General features: G+C 41.8%; 1 protein-coding gene across 3 annotated transcripts in view; it reads left to right on the top strand.

Moving 5' to 3' along the window:
• Nucleotides 1–16,231, top strand: part of slc16a4 (solute carrier family 16 member 4) — a 29,873-nt gene extending 13,642 nt beyond the window's left edge. For all 3 annotated transcript variants that reach the window (XM_023292518.3, XM_023292517.3, XM_023292520.3), the window contains exons 8-11: nucleotides 17–667; nucleotides 6,368–6,579; nucleotides 10,744–10,837; nucleotides 13,204–16,231. In XM_023292518.3, the coding sequence (XP_023148286.1) occupies nucleotides 17–667; nucleotides 6,368–6,579; nucleotides 10,744–10,837; nucleotides 13,204–13,412 (1,166 nt within the window). In that variant the 3' untranslated portion in view covers nucleotides 13,413–16,231. The remainder of the gene's footprint in view (nucleotides 1–16; nucleotides 668–6,367; nucleotides 6,580–10,743; nucleotides 10,838–13,203) is intronic.
• Nucleotides 16,232–16,639: the final 408 nt, after the last annotated feature.

The following is a 16,639-nucleotide window of genomic DNA, read 5'->3' as shown; positions in this document are numbered from 1 at the left end:
TGTTTGTCCCTCATAGGGGCGATGCTGATTCTCGGTGGTCTCATGCTGAATCTGGTGGCCTCCGGGATGCTTCTGAGACCCATCAACGTGAAGCCGCCCATCTCAAACCCTACCTCTTCTCCCATCCAAAAGAGCCCTGCTGTTTCCCTCAAGAGCTCTGCAGAGAAGGAGTTCTCTAAGAGCTGCTTGAGTGGCTCCTCTCATTTATCCAACGGCGTCTCCAAATCAGACTCTTTCCCTTCCCCTCCTCTATCTCAAAAGGAATCTGAGAGTCAGGGGGGGCAGTGTACTCAGGGACCCCAGGACCAGCCAGTGAACCCTGAACTGACCAGGCTGGTCCTCAATGGTGTGAATGGCCACGAGCCCCACCATGACATGGGTCAGTGTAAACCCACAACTCCAGACAGCTCAGTGGAGCTCAATGGCAGCATGAATGGTTCCACCATCGTTGGAGTTCCCTCCCAAGCCAGTATGCCGAGTGAGGCGACCGTCATGAAAGCCAAAGTACTGGACTTCTCCTTGCTGAAGGACCCGTTCTTTTGCATCTACACTTGGTCCTTGGTCTTCAGTCAGCTGGCCTACTTCATCCCCTATTTCCACCTGTCCGCCCGGGCCAGAACCCTCGGCATCGATGCCATGGATGCTTCGTTTATCATCTCTGTGGCAGGTGAGGCTTATATTGGTGACTTAATTCAGCTGTAAATGAGCAGTTTGGCATTTTGGGAAATAAAATTAACTTGCTTTTTCTGGCAAAAAATTGGATGAAAATATTGAAATTGCTGTCACATGGGCACAGTAAATTAGCAGCTACAAACAGCAGCCACTTAGCCTAACAAAAAGACTGGAAACAGGAAAAACAAGGGAAGGTTTTTCAAACTACCACCGTCTTTAAAACTTCTCAGTGAACATGTTCTGCCCCCTTTGTTTAATCAGCACAAAAAGCTAAGTGTGAAAATGACAAGTTTAAACCACAGAGAGAGTTATGTGCAAAACTATTTCTTGGCCATATGCAGTAAATTTCCTGAAGCCTTACAGCATAAAGACCAGACGAGCATGGATCCTTCATCACACAAAAAGTTACAAAAACCACATGTAATAAAGAAAAATAAGTAGAGAATTGCAAGCCATCTAAACATATACTGTACGTACACAGACATACAGTATATGTGTGAATATATGAGGTATTCTTGCATATATAAAGCTTAGTAAGGTCATGTGAATTCAGTCTGATTGTATTCAGGCTCAACTTCATCTCTTAATTTGTCTTAAGGTTTTCATTAGCCCTAGTCTTTATTGATGGCATCATTTTAAAAAGAAGTATGAAAACACAAAAACAGCCTGTCACATATATAATACAGAGGGCAGCAGCCAATGACACAGTTACTATAGCAGCCCCCTTTTCAAAGAGAAGTTAACAATAGCAGGCTAGCAGCTGACCCATTCTGTGGCCATTTTAATGCGTGAAAATTTCCCACTCAATTACAGGATTTAAATGGGGTCTCATTTCTCCTATTTAAATGCTCTTCATTGTTCACTGACCTTCATGAAAGTCAAAATCAGTCGGTTTTATCAATGAAGCGTCATCACCGAAAGAGTTAAATTCACTCTACAGATCTGAAAGACTCTGGATTAAATACACACACTTCTGCCTTTATGTCTTTTCATGCATTTGTGTCCTCTAGCAGATATTCTGCAGAGACTGTGAACAGGGAGGTTCAGGTTTCTTTAAGACTGGGTCTAAAGAAGTGATGCAAAAAAGTGCTCAGTCAACTTCTAGGCATTAATTATTTGTGAGCTGCTCAGACTCTGCAGTCTTATGTAATGAATGCGCTTACATAAAAGCTGAACTTTGGTCCACTGGCCAGGACGGCAGGGTTCAGCAGTATGCCATCGATGAGGCCACTCCATACGAACACAAAACAGCATTAACGTTTTGACCACTGACCAGCCACATGTGCGTGTAATTCTGTAAGAGTGCTTGTTCGGTCTTTGTGAATAATTGAAATGCTCCAGATGGGTCCGTGCATTTATGAGATACTCTCTTCAGTTTTATAATCTTTCCTTTGGCGATCAGCCATCAGCAGACAGACTGGAACCTTTGATGAAAGTTGATTTCTTAGTTAAGAGACAACAAAAGAAAGTTTGAAAGACGCCATTATCTTAGCACCTGACATTTCAAACATTCTTTTCTTTCACATTACTCAGTCATGAAACTGAATTTGATTTTGATTTTGAATTCAAACAGAACTTTGATGATCTGTGTCTAATTTGAGATCACCGTTGGGACAATGCATTTTAAGCTTTGAGGAAAAAAGATCGGAATTTCCTTTGTCAGCATTGGTGTGCAACAGCAGCTGAGCACCACACTGCTGCACAAAATGGGCAAGATTGAATGAAATAGGTCTCAAGAAAGCAGTATAACCTGCGTCAGGAACACAGCTGGGGTGAAAACCTTTGTGAAATGAGACGACTGCAGCTGTGGTATAAAACTACACAAATATATCAAAATTAGCTAGAAAAAGGGCAGCTAAACCAGTTCCTACAATGTCTGTGCAGATTCTCAATCATCCAAGTCATTGTAACCCCATCAGCTTCAGTAAAAAGTGACTGGACTTCTCTTTTAGAAGATGTTTCCCCTCTCATCCAAGAGGCTTCAGGTGAAACGTCTTGAAGAGCTTTAAATCCCAACAATGTTTCTATCGAGGTGTGATGAAATCCAGAGGATATAGATGTCGGAATTTTCCAAGAAAGGCCTGTTGGTTTATTAACACGAGCTTCAGTCCAACAAGCTGCAAGACTGACAGATTCTTTTGACTCAGACACGTTTGCTCTGTCACATTTGCTGGTCATGTGCACTGTAATGAGGGGGAAAGAAGAGAGACAGAGCTAAAGAGACGGGGTGCCACCCACACCACAAAGCCACCATCCCAACGTCCCGCTGTCCCTCTTCTTCCTGACCCGGCCTCGTCATAGAGGCCCATTGACTCGGCTGAGGGAGAGAGAGAGGCCACTATCGTCCGGGTCAGTCCTTTCATCAAACCCTCTGCCGCCAACGCTGGAGCTGATGGGAGTCGCTAAGCAACAACTAACTGAGTAAAGTTGTTGGCGTGGCGACAAGAGGGGCTCCCGGTTTTGTTTGAGCCCAGTTCTAAAGTGGCTGATAGTTTGCAGAGGAGCACTGAGGCGGCAGTGCGTATAAAAGAGGAGGCAAGACCAGCCAGCAGCGGCTTCAGAAGAGCTGGGAAAACCAACATGCCTTTTATAGCCACTTTGCTTTAATCTAGTGACAAAACATCCATCTTTACTGCAGAATAAATGACATCTCTGCACGCCACGCAACCCCCTATGGTGTGTTAGCACCCAGAGCCAGTCAAGAACCACTATACCTGTTAGCACTGTGGAGAAAAATGACCAGAGCTAATGTCCCTGATGCACTTGGCTCAAGGTGCTAAATTTAAATAGCATTATGCTGAGTTTGAACAGGAACAGCTGCAGGGCTGAACCAACCTGCTGAGGCTAAAACACACAAACAAACTCACAACTTGTCTGTGTGCAAGCAGGGGACACCCCAGGACATGTCTTGGGTCACTAGCAGAGGACACATAAACACTGCACAGCTGCCTCATGTCATCCCTCTAACCTCGGTGCAGAGACACGCTGTAGGTTCTGTTATGTAAGGAAAGAAGAGGTGTTCACTGATGCAGCATTTTATTGTAAATTCATTCAGACTTCAATCAAACCCTCAAAGAATGAAGATGTACCTGATTACTCAACATCTGCCTGTTAATGTATGTAGATGAATCTAACATTGACTGAAATGTACTTTCAGCAGACGTGTTTTTTGTAAGACATAATGTTCACCAACTCATATTCAACAGGATCTCGTGTGGTTTCAAGCTGAGGTTTAATGGCTGCAGCCTGTGGAGTTGTGTTGCAGAGGCTGTGCAAAGGATGGGTAACTCTGATCTGCATAGAACCAGTTTGTTTCATTGATTAATGGCTCTGCACCGCCTGCTTGTAGCTATTCCTGCGACGGTCAATACGCCACTGCAGTTTCAGCATCGCCTATCGCGTTCCAGTTGACCTCAGCAGAGAACAGACCATATCTGCCCAGTCATCATACCCGAGCGGAGCAAACAATCAGGCAGACAAGGTGGAGCGCTTAATAAATAGTTTTCTGGCTGTTAGTAGCGTAAGGCAGATGTTAACAGGTAAATGTGTTGCCACCTTCTATTTTCTGTCAGCACTCGTGTGCCAGAAACAAGAAGAACAGTCTGATAGTAGTGCAGGCCTGTGTGGTCTTTAATGAAAGTATCACATCCACACACACAATCACTGACAGGATGCAAGTCATTAAATGCTCTCGTGTCTCTGCATGTACCAGAATACCTTTGGTGAACTTAAACTGCTCCTTGCACTGATGTGGTTGACTCTGACAGTGAACTTTCTCCCTCATCAGCTCAGGATACAGCCAGGACTGTTGGCCTCTGACCACAGTATTCTGCTGCAGCAGCACTTTGCAACTTTGCACTTAAGTCCCAGTAGGATTTTCCCAACAATATATAATGTAGCCGCTTATTTTGGAGCAATACACAAGACAAATTAAAACTTTGAGCTTGTGAAAAGTTAAACGTTCACAAAACTTTATGTCGTTCACTAGTGGAAATAAAGGCGCATCAAATTAATGGTAATCCATCCTTGAGTTGTCAAGACAGTTCACTAAAAAAAAAAATGAGAAAAATGTCCTTTTGGTGCTAGAAGAAAAGTCAGGGGATGATTGAAGTGGTAGTAACCACAGAAGACAGGCATCTACATGCTTTCATTAATATTTGTAGTGATAATTATTATCAGGAAAATTCTTCAGTGGAGTCATCCTGTTTAGCTTTTATACAGGCTCATGAACAAATTACACTACTATGAGTTACAGGATGTTGGTTTTGCAGTGGTATAATTAGTTTCTGAGCAGCCAGTTTCAACAGGCTGCTTGCAAAACCAGCTTGTTATATTTTCATGGTGAAAGTTAATCATGGAAATTGACTGAGTACATTGGGTTATATGATTTCACAGTCACACAGTTATACAGTAGTTTGAAATCATAAAGAGCATTTAATCATAACGTTATTAAAAATTTAGAACAATTGTATACATCATTTGGCTCCAAAATCTAAAAGAAGGCAGATTCCCCTAATCGATATTCCATGTAAACCGACTCCAAACTACTTTAGCTGTTCATTAAACATGTATTCAGTGCATGAAACAGGAGCAGTTCAATGAGCAGCTAATGATTTATGAGTCAGCAAGGTGCCAGGAATGTATCCGGTGGTCTACGGCTGCTGTTGATGAACACATCTGGTCACATCTGTCAGTGTAACAAACTGGAAGATGATGTAAGGCATCGTTCTTTTAAAAGCTGCAGTTGATTTATCACAAAACTTTTAAGTTATGCATGTGTTGTTGTTCAAGCGTTGCAGTTCGTGGACTGGAGCACGCGTTGTGGCTCATGTTTTTACAGAACATCTACTGCTGGTTAAAGTTTTAATCCTGAAAACACAGAGTAATGCTGTTGTTGCTCATTTTTCAACAAAGCATGCTTATATTGCGTGGACATTTGGTTACAAATAGCAGCTGCTGCAGACACACTTCCATCTTCTCAAAAAGAAAAACATGTTTTCTCACTCACCTCCAGTGTTATCCAGTCGTGCAGTTAGTTTGGAGATGTCACTCTACCTCTTTCTTTTCCTGGCTTTGGGGGTAAAAATGTCAGAGATGCAAATAAAATCAAACTACGTGCATGGTTACCCCAGTGTACTAAATGCTGTAGAAAATCTCTGTACATGTGTTGCAGTAATATACTATTTATTCTTCGTGTTTTAATCATCAGTGTGCCTTTTTTACCCCCATATCCGGACATTAGTAGCATGGTATGTTTATTGTATTGCTTTAAAAACTTACCAAACATAACCAGTATACACTTTCCCCCCCTCAAACCTGCCTACAGTAGCTGTTAGAAGCATCTTCCTTTAATATAATCAACCAGGATAATCCGCTTTAACTGTAGTAATGCTGTTTTCCTCAGAGTAGTTTGACATGTATACATTTTAAACAACAATAAGACAATTGGAACAAATGATAAAAGCATAAGAAACATATTCTTTTGAAATCCTGTATCTACATAAACGATACATCTGTTGCATTTATTTTGCATATGATGTAGCTGTACTTGCTTTTTTACAGTTTTCACTTTAACCTTTAATCAGTTTCCCTCACATTGAACTTTGTAACGGTATGTAATGTCACCTTTTCCTCTGTTGTCTCACGGCATCCCAGTTTCTCATCCGTTCGTCCACCCGCTCCGACTCTGTTTCAGGTATCACAGAGACCATCGCCCAGCTGGCCTCGGGCTGGGTGACAGACAGGAACCTGTTCCATAAATATCACTACCACAAAGCCTACCTGATCCTCTGTGGTTTGGTCAACCTCCTCTCCCCGCTGGCAACCTCCTACATCCTGCTCATGGTCTACGCTGTCTTCTTTGCCATCTTCTGCGGCGGCTACATGGCTCTGCTGCTGCCTGTTCTAGTAAGAAAACCCTTTCTGAACATAGGCAGTGCATCCTGTTTGAAAGATATCAACCTTAGTTCCCTGTGGTTGTGATGCTTTAATTTACAGGTGGTGTAGTTTTGTGTAAATTCAATTTTAAAGGAAGGTTTCTGCAATAGGCTGTGTAATTTGATACTTAATAGTAGGGGGATGGTCGCAGTATTAAGTTGGTGCACATGCAGATAATAAATTCCAATCGATCGCTTGTGTCACATATAGATTCCTTTAGTGAGTGAACAGCAGGTCAGCAGTGAGGCTGAGCTTATGGACATGCTGATGTCAGCATGCCAGCATATTCACAGAGACAAAGCTAGCATGCTGATGCTTGCTTTAGAGGATTAGTTTGTTCATTTTTCAGGTAGTTGTTCAAAAAAAACCTCATGTTTCCTGATGGCATTAGATGAAAAGGGATTAAGTAAGTTATCCCTAAAGTGATTACAGTCTATCCATCCGTCCGTCCATCCATCCATTTATCCATCCATCCATTTTTTTCTGCTTATCCGGGGTTGGGTCACGGAGGCAGCAGATGAAGCAGGTCATTCCAGACATCAATGTTACGGATTCTGAATGGCTCAAGCACAGGAAATGAACCGACAAGATCAGAATGCAATAAAGGGTTTATTTACAAAAACTTATATAAGAACCACAAATCGTAACGGAGAACTACAACAGGAAGTACGTCAACGAAAATAGATTGCCAACCTATGGCGACTACTATAAGCGAGGAGGATTCACTACAAAATTCTAACTCACGTTGGGTAACACCCAGGCAAGAAAGACAATAACTCAAATTCACTCAATTACACGAACTAGGAACTACGCCAGGAAACTAACGAGTATGCGAAACTGCGAAACTTGAATTAACTCACAAAAAACTATTAGATGCTTGGACTAGGTACATAACTGTGGAGGTGCGTTGTTCTGGGCTGGCAGGCCGGTGTCCAGGTGGTGGTTGTCGAGATGCTGCAGCAGGACGGTGTGGAAGGACACCACGAGGTAGAAACAACACAGGTGAGTGAATTCCAGGACGCTGAATGGCACTGGAACTGGAGCTGATGACGGAGGCCGTGGGAACCAGCAGGAGCAGGTGGAACCAGAACTATAACGGAGGAGGACAACCAGTATTACTAAAAGCAACTTGAAAATGCATACTAAGATTTTGTGAACGAGAAGTGACTGTTACTGGTGGTGTCACGATCCGGCACAGAGAGGTGAACGGCGTCAGACTATATTGTGTTGAGAGAGGGACTTGATTGGCAGAGACCACCTGCTCCTGCTCCAGGCTGATGATAATTAGTGATGAGGATCTCCTGCTGCAGCCACTGCACTGCTGAACCAAACCTAAAAGGGAAAAAAGGGCGGAGGAAGAGGGAGAGGGCACTCTCTCAGCCTGGCAGCAGCCAGCCTGACAATCCCTCCTCCCTGCGACGTTTTCCAGCTCTTCCTGGGGGATCCCAAGTCGCTCTCAGGCCAGACATAATCCATCCAGCGAGTTCTGGGTCTACCCTGGGGTCTCCTCCCAAGCGGACATGTTCGGAAAACCTCCAAAGGAAGCCTCCCTGGAGGCATCCGAATCAGATGTTCAAACCACCTCAGCTGGCTCCTTTTGATGCCAAGGAGCAGCAGCTCTACTCCAAGCTCCCTCCAGATGTCTGAGCTTCTCCCCCTATCTCTAAGGCTGAGCCCAGCCACCCTGCCGAGGAAGCTCATTTCAGCCGCTTGTATCCGTGATCTCGTTCTTTCAGTCACTACCCAGAGCTCATGACCATAGATGAGGGCTGGAACGTAGATGGACTGGTAAATTGAGAGCTTCGCCTTGCTGCTCAGCTCCCTCTTCACCACGATGGTTCAGTACAACAACTGCTGACGAAGCACCAATCCACCTGTCCATCTCTCGCTCCATTTTCCCATCACTCGTGAACAAGATCCCAAGATACTTAAACTCCTTCGCTTGGGGAAATAACTCACCCCTCAACCCCAACCTCAGTTCATCCTGAGGTCAATATGAATGTCTGTGCACCATTTTGCACCAATCTATCCAATAGATGTTGAGGTTTTTACAAGAAAGCTGATATCGCTAGAGGAAAAGCAAGGTCACTGCAGTTCCTCCTCTGGGGACCATGAATTGCTGAGCAAAATTTCATGGCAAATCATTTCATAGTTGCTGTAAAGTTGAGTCTAGTCCAAATTGGTTCAAAATAAATTAGTACATACTAGAAAATTTTGACAATTTCATTTAGCAGACGCTTTTATCCAAAGCGACATACATCTGAGAATTTCTAAATTTCTCAATTCTTCTGAAAAATTAACCAGAAATTATTGGTGTATGAATTCAACACAACCAACTAAACTCAATAATTCCTTAATTCTTTACGGGAAACTTGCACACAAATTACTAGGAAGCGACAAATCCATAAAATAATTTTCACTGGAAATTCAAAGGTGCAAGAACTATGTCATCTAGGGCATGTTTTTTAATGTATTTATTTTTTAACATATTGCATCACAGGGCAGAGAGCAAATCCTGGAAAGAATTCTAACGACAAATGTCAAATCAATGCAGATTACTAGAGGTCAGTTAAAGCATCCGTGGTGCCTATAGATAGGACCACAGTCTGCTTTTTCAGACGATCTCACCAGGATCATTCTCACTACATCATCAGTCTGTAGTTCATTTACTTTCAAAGACCTCACAGTGTCCGACTCTCCAATCCGGTGAGTTCATAGTAAGTGCATTTGCGTTGGGGAACTTTTGTACCCAGTAAAGGTGAAGCGACTTCATTACATTACGCCAGGAAATGAAAACGTATCCGTGAAGCAGACCGTTGGAGAAGTTTCCCAACTGCTGTTATGGGTGGAACGACATATTAAGTCAACGGGTATCCAGTATCTTCAGGTTATGTCACTGCTGAAAACAAAAACGTGAGGACGCATGTGGTGTGACTTGACTTGCCCGTGGTTTGGTCTCAAAGGCCAGGACAGGCCTCTGGGCTTAAATGATGACGTGTGACGACCTAAATGATGATTTTTTTTTTTTTCTGAATCTGAATAAAAGAGATCTCTTCCTGTTGACATAAATGACCAAATTTCCTGGCAAGATTTTCTTAGAAATTGTTTGTAAGTTGTAACTGATATGAATGCAAAAGTACCATCCCACCACCACTGGAGTTAGGTCATGTTTTCTATGCAGCTAATTATGTTTGAAGTGCATCTATTTTTGAGGTATAATACATATAAAGACACAATGCTTGCTTGTCTTTGTGAATTTAACTCAAACTAACAAGCAACTATCCATCCATTATCTATACACAGCTTAATCCTCATCAGGGTCGTGGGGGGCTGGAGTCTATCCCAGCTGAGTGAAGGCAGGGGACACCCTAGACAGGTCACCAGTCTGTCACAGGACTACACATAGAGACAAACAACCACACTCACATTCACACCTACGGACAATTTAGAATCACTATCTAACCTCAGCATGTTTTTGGACTGTGGGAGGAAGCTGGAGTATCCAGAGAAAACCCACGCATGCACAGGGAGAACATGCAAAGTCCATGCAGAAAGATCCCAGGCCCAGATGTGAACCGGGGATCTTCTAGCTGCAAGGCAAAAGTGCTAACCATCCAGCCACTGTGCAGCCCTTTGATTTAACTAATGTGCTTTAAAATTCACCTTTGAAGAGTTTTTATTTGTCACATGCTCATGAGGTCTGTGCAGTGAAATGCAAAGTGGCTGTACAATGACAATAAGACATTATAAAAAGGATAAATCTTCAAAAAAACAAAAACAGAAAATTAGAAATCAATTAGAATCAGTATCATAAATCAGCAATCAGCAGTGTATGCTGTGTAGGAATTTTCTCAAGAATGTTCCCATCTGATAATATGAACACACACAGCTGTGCATTGATATCATTTGGACTGGGGTTGCTATAGGTTCGGGTTTTGTTTATTTTTTTATAAAAATGTCCCCAGCTTCCTATAAAATGGTGTGTTTTGTCAAATGTTTGCTATAAGATGCTAATGATGAATGAATGTGTGATTACACTGAATAAATAGTCAGTGTTGTCAGAAAGTAGCTGCTAGTTGCAAGTCCCAACATAAGAAGAGCTTTGGGGTTGAATGTGTCTGTTCTGCCCTGCAGGTAGATCTCGTGGGATCAGACAAACTAAATAACTCCATGGGCTTCTCCATGTTCTTTGTCGGCCTCGGCTGCCTCACAGGGCCTCCTTTGGCAGGTAAGTCGAATCACATCATGGAAAACCGTCAGGAGTCGCACATGTGTTAACCTACTTTTCAAAATATACACAAGAGCAAACACATCCATATGTGCTGCATGTGCAGAGGCTTGTAGTGATGACGTCCACTTCTCCAGAGTGATTAGTTGCACAGAGGGCAGGGTGAAGTTTGAACATGTGTTGGTCCAAAAGAGCTTCAAACGGGGAAGTGTTTGAAGATCAGTTAAAGGGGTTCACAGGCTTTTCTTGTGTGTGTGTGTGTGTGTGTGTGTGCGTGCGTGCGTGCGTGCGTGCGTGCGTGCGTGCGTGCGTGCATGTGTGTGTCTGTGTGTGTGTCTGTGTGTGTGTGTGTGCGTGCATGTGTGTGTCTGTGTGTGTCAGTCACTGCATAGTGTGAAAACTGAAACTCACAGGAGAAAAACAACCTAAAGTTAGTGCAGTGCTCAAGGCGTGCTGGAATTTTGGGTTTGCTAAGAGAAAAATGTATACGGAGGTTAGTGGGTCAGATTTCATCTCGCCTACAAGCAAGTCAAGCCCAGCCAGCGGAATAACAGCACTGTATTCATGACAGGTCTGAGGCGGTCTGTTTAACCGATGGCAGATTGCCTTTGTTAGTGTTAGAGAGCTGTTTCTACTCTGGGATCAGTTTTTAGTTACAGTGTTTTTGTTACATCAGATTCCTTGTAACTAACTAAGTCTTCTCCAGATCAGCGTTAAAACACCATCAGTACCAGTCATCTGTGTAAGACCTGAACTACACGACTTTGAGAAACATAAATCCTCACCCGTGCTTTTTGTCTTCGAATATGCGAGGAGGTGTTTCGAGGAAAAATAACATCTCTTTGGCCTAATTGGTAACACTTGGCCCCAGTTACAGCGAATGGGGGCCTTGAACCTCCTGACGGGACCCCTGCCCACTGTGCTGAGCAATGCCCTGAGAGGAGCTGATGGATTTCGGTGGTTGAAACGTGACTAATGACCCCCTTTAGAGAGCTACGGATATAGCATGTGGTTCTGTTTACCCTCCCCACTGTTCAAGCAAGAAACTGACGTTTGGCAAACCGTGGGCTCCTTTGGGCCACAGGGCACGATAACATCCCCGTTTGTCCAAGTCTTTGAGTCAGGATCACCAACTGTCAACTGTGTGAGCAGCAGCTGTAGCGTGATCAGACCTGCTTTACGTCCTGTTTCATTCACATTCGCTTGCTTGAAATGAAAAAGACAAATAGGAACACAGAACGAATAGTTTATGGTAAAGAAATGCTAAAAACGTGATCCTTCACATGTTGTAATGTAAAGTAATTCTAAGTTTTTGTCAGATGAGAATGGTAAAAATAAAAATTACATTCCATAACCTTACCTGAAACTTACTGTTTGAAAAATTTAAGATTATATTAGAAATAAATGTAGGTAACAGTTTCTTTAAAAATATTTTTATTTTAGGGTTTATAAGATAAGATGAAATTTTATTGATCGCGAAAGGAAATTTTTGGGCCACATATCGCTCAGAAAAAACAAAATGACATAACATGATACACTGAAGTACTATACATTACTGAAATAAAATAAGTAAACTAAAATAGGACTAGAATAAAAAATAAAATAAAAAGCAATGTTTGCATTGATGACAAGGTAATAAGTAATATGACGTGATAATGAAATATTGCACATTAAATTGAAATATTGCACCTGAAAAATGAAGTATTGGAAATGACATTGGTAAGTTCCATCTAATGACTTTATAAAGCAGTTACCCAGAACCCATCTATGATTAATCATTAGAAAATAGTTTTTAAAAAACACCTTGTAAAAGGTGCTGCATTAAAAAATTGTTTTTTTTTGTTTTTTTTTTATCTTTATAGCTTTATTCGAATGTGCATATACAGTAAAGACAGACAAGAAATGTGGGGGAAAAAAGTGGGGAATTGTACAGTGAAGGTCCTATTGCTGCATTTTAGCCCATATAGTATATACCTGTATTTTTTATTATATATATATATATATTTTTTAATAGTGTTTTCTGGAGTTGAAGTTCACTTTGGCATTTTTTTCTCACTTATGCGTTCATTTTTTTTTACTATTAAAAAGCAGTATTATTTTAAATTACAATAGTCTTTTTCCATGTTTCCAAATGCTTTTATCCAAGTTTATTCTTTTATTCTTTCACTGAATCTCAAAAATTGTTGATTTCAGCTTTAAGAATATCTTAAAACTGCATTTACAGACTTAGACTAGGCGTTATGTGAAAGGCCCACATCTGTACTTCCATCTGGTTTCCCCAGCTTTGTCCCAGCATGATGTGCAAGTAAAGTTATGCTATTCTAAAGTAAACGTGCTCAGTCCCCGTGGTGTTTTGTGTTTCGCAGGGTTCCTGTACGACTACACTCAGACGTACGACTGTTCCTTCTACCTGGCTGGGCTCTGCTACCTGCTGTCCTCCCTCTCGCTGTTCATGGAGCCGCTGGCTCAGCGCTGGAAGGCCCGGAAGAAACTGTCCCACACCAAGAGGGCGGAAAGCAGCTGTAAGACCAATGGCTGCTTCACCCCTGACCGCTTGCAGAACGGCGCTGTGTAGGAATGAAATCCAGAGGAAGGCCTTCGATCTCGGACCAACACGCTCACGACCACAGGCCTGCACACCCTGGACCTCTGACTCCAGCTTACAGTCGGACCATTCGTTTCAGCAGGACCGCAGCCCGGGCCGAGGAACAGACAGTTGTGACCGCGGTAACATGATGTCTAAGAACATACAATAGTCAGGATGTTGGTGAATAGAAGATCATTTTTTTAAAAAAGCCAAAATTTTAGTGTTCTGTGAAATACTTTATCCTCTCTTCCTGTTCTTATCAGCATCAAAACTGAGAAAACCGACACTCAGTTACACATATTAAGCATAACTTATTGAAAGATCAACAAGTTCTGGTTCCTGATGCAACGACAAACACTGACTTTGGAACTAAGCTATGCAGTCGATCTCCAGTCCTCCACAACATAAACAGAAGCACATATCCATGAAGACGTTCTTTCCACCTGATGTCTTTGGAAGCCTTTACCTGTAAAACCTGTACTCACTGATACGCACTTTGGGCCAAGTTGTGATTATGCTGCATGACATTTTCTCTTAACCCTTAACTGCCAGGACAGTCGAGATATCAGACAGCCACATAACTGCAGCCTGTTGCTGACACAGTGTATAATCTGTTGTACAATGCCAAAAAGCCGTGATTGCTCCAGTAGTACCAGTAACAGAAACAACATGTAACTATTGTAGGCATGTGCTAGCATTTAACGGGTATACTCACTTCCAGCGACGCACACTGATACTCTTGTATTTTATATCTTTATTATTCATATTACAGCATACTTTCATATGGACACACAACTCAATATTCTCAACTTTAATCTGCGATTTTTAAATATTCTCCCTGTTTTAGCTGTTTTTTTTTTTTTCATAGAAATGAATCTGTTGAATGTTCCTATCATCTTCTCTTCTACACTTTGTACTTTAGCTCAGTTTTTCATAATTCTTCTGGAGTCAAAATAGATGTTTGCTGCTTTATAGAAACCAGTGGAGCATTTAAGGACACTAGAAAGTCTGACTAAACCCTCTCTCCACTTAAATGAACCCCTTTTTAAACCTTTTACCCAGCAACTGACACTTTTAGCAGCTCACATTCCAACATTCATGTCATATTTTTAAGCTGACACTTAAACTGCTTTCAGCAGTAAGCCGACACTTTAACTGATTTTACTCTTGAAATGAACTTGCATTCAGCCGCTGTCACTTCTTTCACACCGACACTTAGTTAGCTGCTTTCATTTTAGTTTCTTTTGCAAGTGAAGATTCAACTACGGATTCTTCTGCTTTCAGCTCTTGACATTTAAACTGACACCTCAGCTCCTTTCACTTCAAATTCAAACCAATGCAAATCCAGCTGACACTTGGCTTCCTTTAATCACATTTTTACCTGTTTACTGCAATTGCACCTGCAATCTTCCGCACAAGTCACAACACTTAATTCTTTTTGGAATTATTCAATCAAAACCTCAGTTGTGACCTTTTTAAAGACTACATCTATAAACTACCTTCATCCTTTTGTGGGTCACTGATGATAAGACATTTTTTTTCTCAACACGTTCAGCTTGGCAGCACCTGCAGATGAGATAATGGTCACGCTGAGCTCATTGTTCCTGAGCTGTTCTATGCAAGCACACACAGAGAGAGCGAGAGATTTGTTTCATGGGATTAACACGCACACATTTTAACTGTAGCAAATATACCAGCTCCTGAGAGAAGAAAAGGCCTGTTTGGTTGAGGTTTTCTACACATTTCGATGGCAGTCGGATCGAACAGCAGGGTTTTCTATGCTATTGTGTGTGATTAAGTGTTGTTGCGTCGGCCTTGTGTGTCTGTAAATCTCTGACCAACTGTGTTGATGGAGTGATGTTGAACATAAACCCCACGTGGGCCGTTAAAGGCCAGACTCTACAGTGCCTGCAGGCGGCCAGCTAATGGCAATGCAACTTATAATGATATTGTGTTTATACATGGGGGTCTGTTGGTTTTGTCGAATCTTTTTTATATTGTAGAGATTTTTGTGTTTTCAGTGGATTCCTTGTTTTTCACCACTGTTTGCCTTACAAGGTCATGTATCTTTTACTAACTTTCCAGTAACATCAGCCAAAGATCACGATAGAAACCAACAACTTGAAGCTTATTAGCAGTAAAATAATGTGGACGATGTGTGTAATTTCAACCACGAGGGCCGTCAGTTACTCAACAACTAAGCAGGCCGAACTCCAGTGATGGATTTGCTTTGTTATGCTGCCATCTAGTGGCAGAACGAGGCTTCTGCTCAAAGAATGCTGTGTCAATTAGCACCAAATTATTCCCCCTCAGCTCGCTTTCACAATACTGAGCAAGGCTCTTTGTATTGTTTCTATAACGACAAGTCATGCACAAAAGCTCTTTTGGCTCCTGAGTTGCATTCACCACCAGTATGCTTGTGCTTGTGATTTAGGGCCACTGAATATTTTGTACCATAATAAATCTTTTATGAACAAGTATTTGATGCTTTAAAAGGTAGATTTAGGTTGGGATCATTTTACTTATTTTACATCTTGGTGTAATTTTTATGTTCTTTTGTCTCAAACACCGCTGATAAAGAACTGAGTGCTCTCTGATGGCATTTGATCTTACGTTTCTGTTGCAGTGAATGCAGTAACGGCTGAAGCACCGTTTCGTCACTTCTCTGGCTCCTGGATTTGTTAACTGATTGACTTTTAGAGAAATGCTTAACCAATCATAGACATTCTGTTCCAAGCCCGTAGAGTTCATTTTTAAGCCTTGTAACAGTGCACAGGTCAGCTGTAATAAACTGATGTGTGATTCAAGTCTGTCATTGTGTGATTGAGACGACTCGGAGAAACAAAGGCACCGACACCAGGCCAAGAAACCGCAAGTTTAAACAAACTGAACACATTTTATTAACACATCGCTTAATAAACAAAATCGTTCATGTTAATTATTACAATCACTTTCATCTTTGGTTGTAAAACTTCTTACAGCATTTGTCTAATTCATTTAAAGTGCTCCACATTCATGTCATTTCAGATTGTTAATCATAAAAACAAACAGGTTACTCACAGCAGACGACACCTGATCATTCGCTTAGTGTCCTGGAAAGAACCTGCTGTCCAGAGAAACGCTGTAGAGAAGACACAGAAATATGTTTTAATCTTGACAATGATATCAGTAGCTTGAATGCTTCCAAAATCAGAACTAAAAAAGAGTCTTGTTTG

Source organism: Amphiprion ocellaris, chromosome 8 (assembly GCF_022539595.1).
Source record: "Amphiprion ocellaris isolate individual 3 ecotype Okinawa chromosome 8, ASM2253959v1, whole genome shotgun sequence".
Taxonomy (NCBI): Eukaryota; Metazoa; Chordata; class Actinopteri; family Pomacentridae; genus Amphiprion; species Amphiprion ocellaris.
Note: the sequence above shows the minus strand (reverse complement) of the source record. Positions and strands in the feature narration are given on the sequence as shown.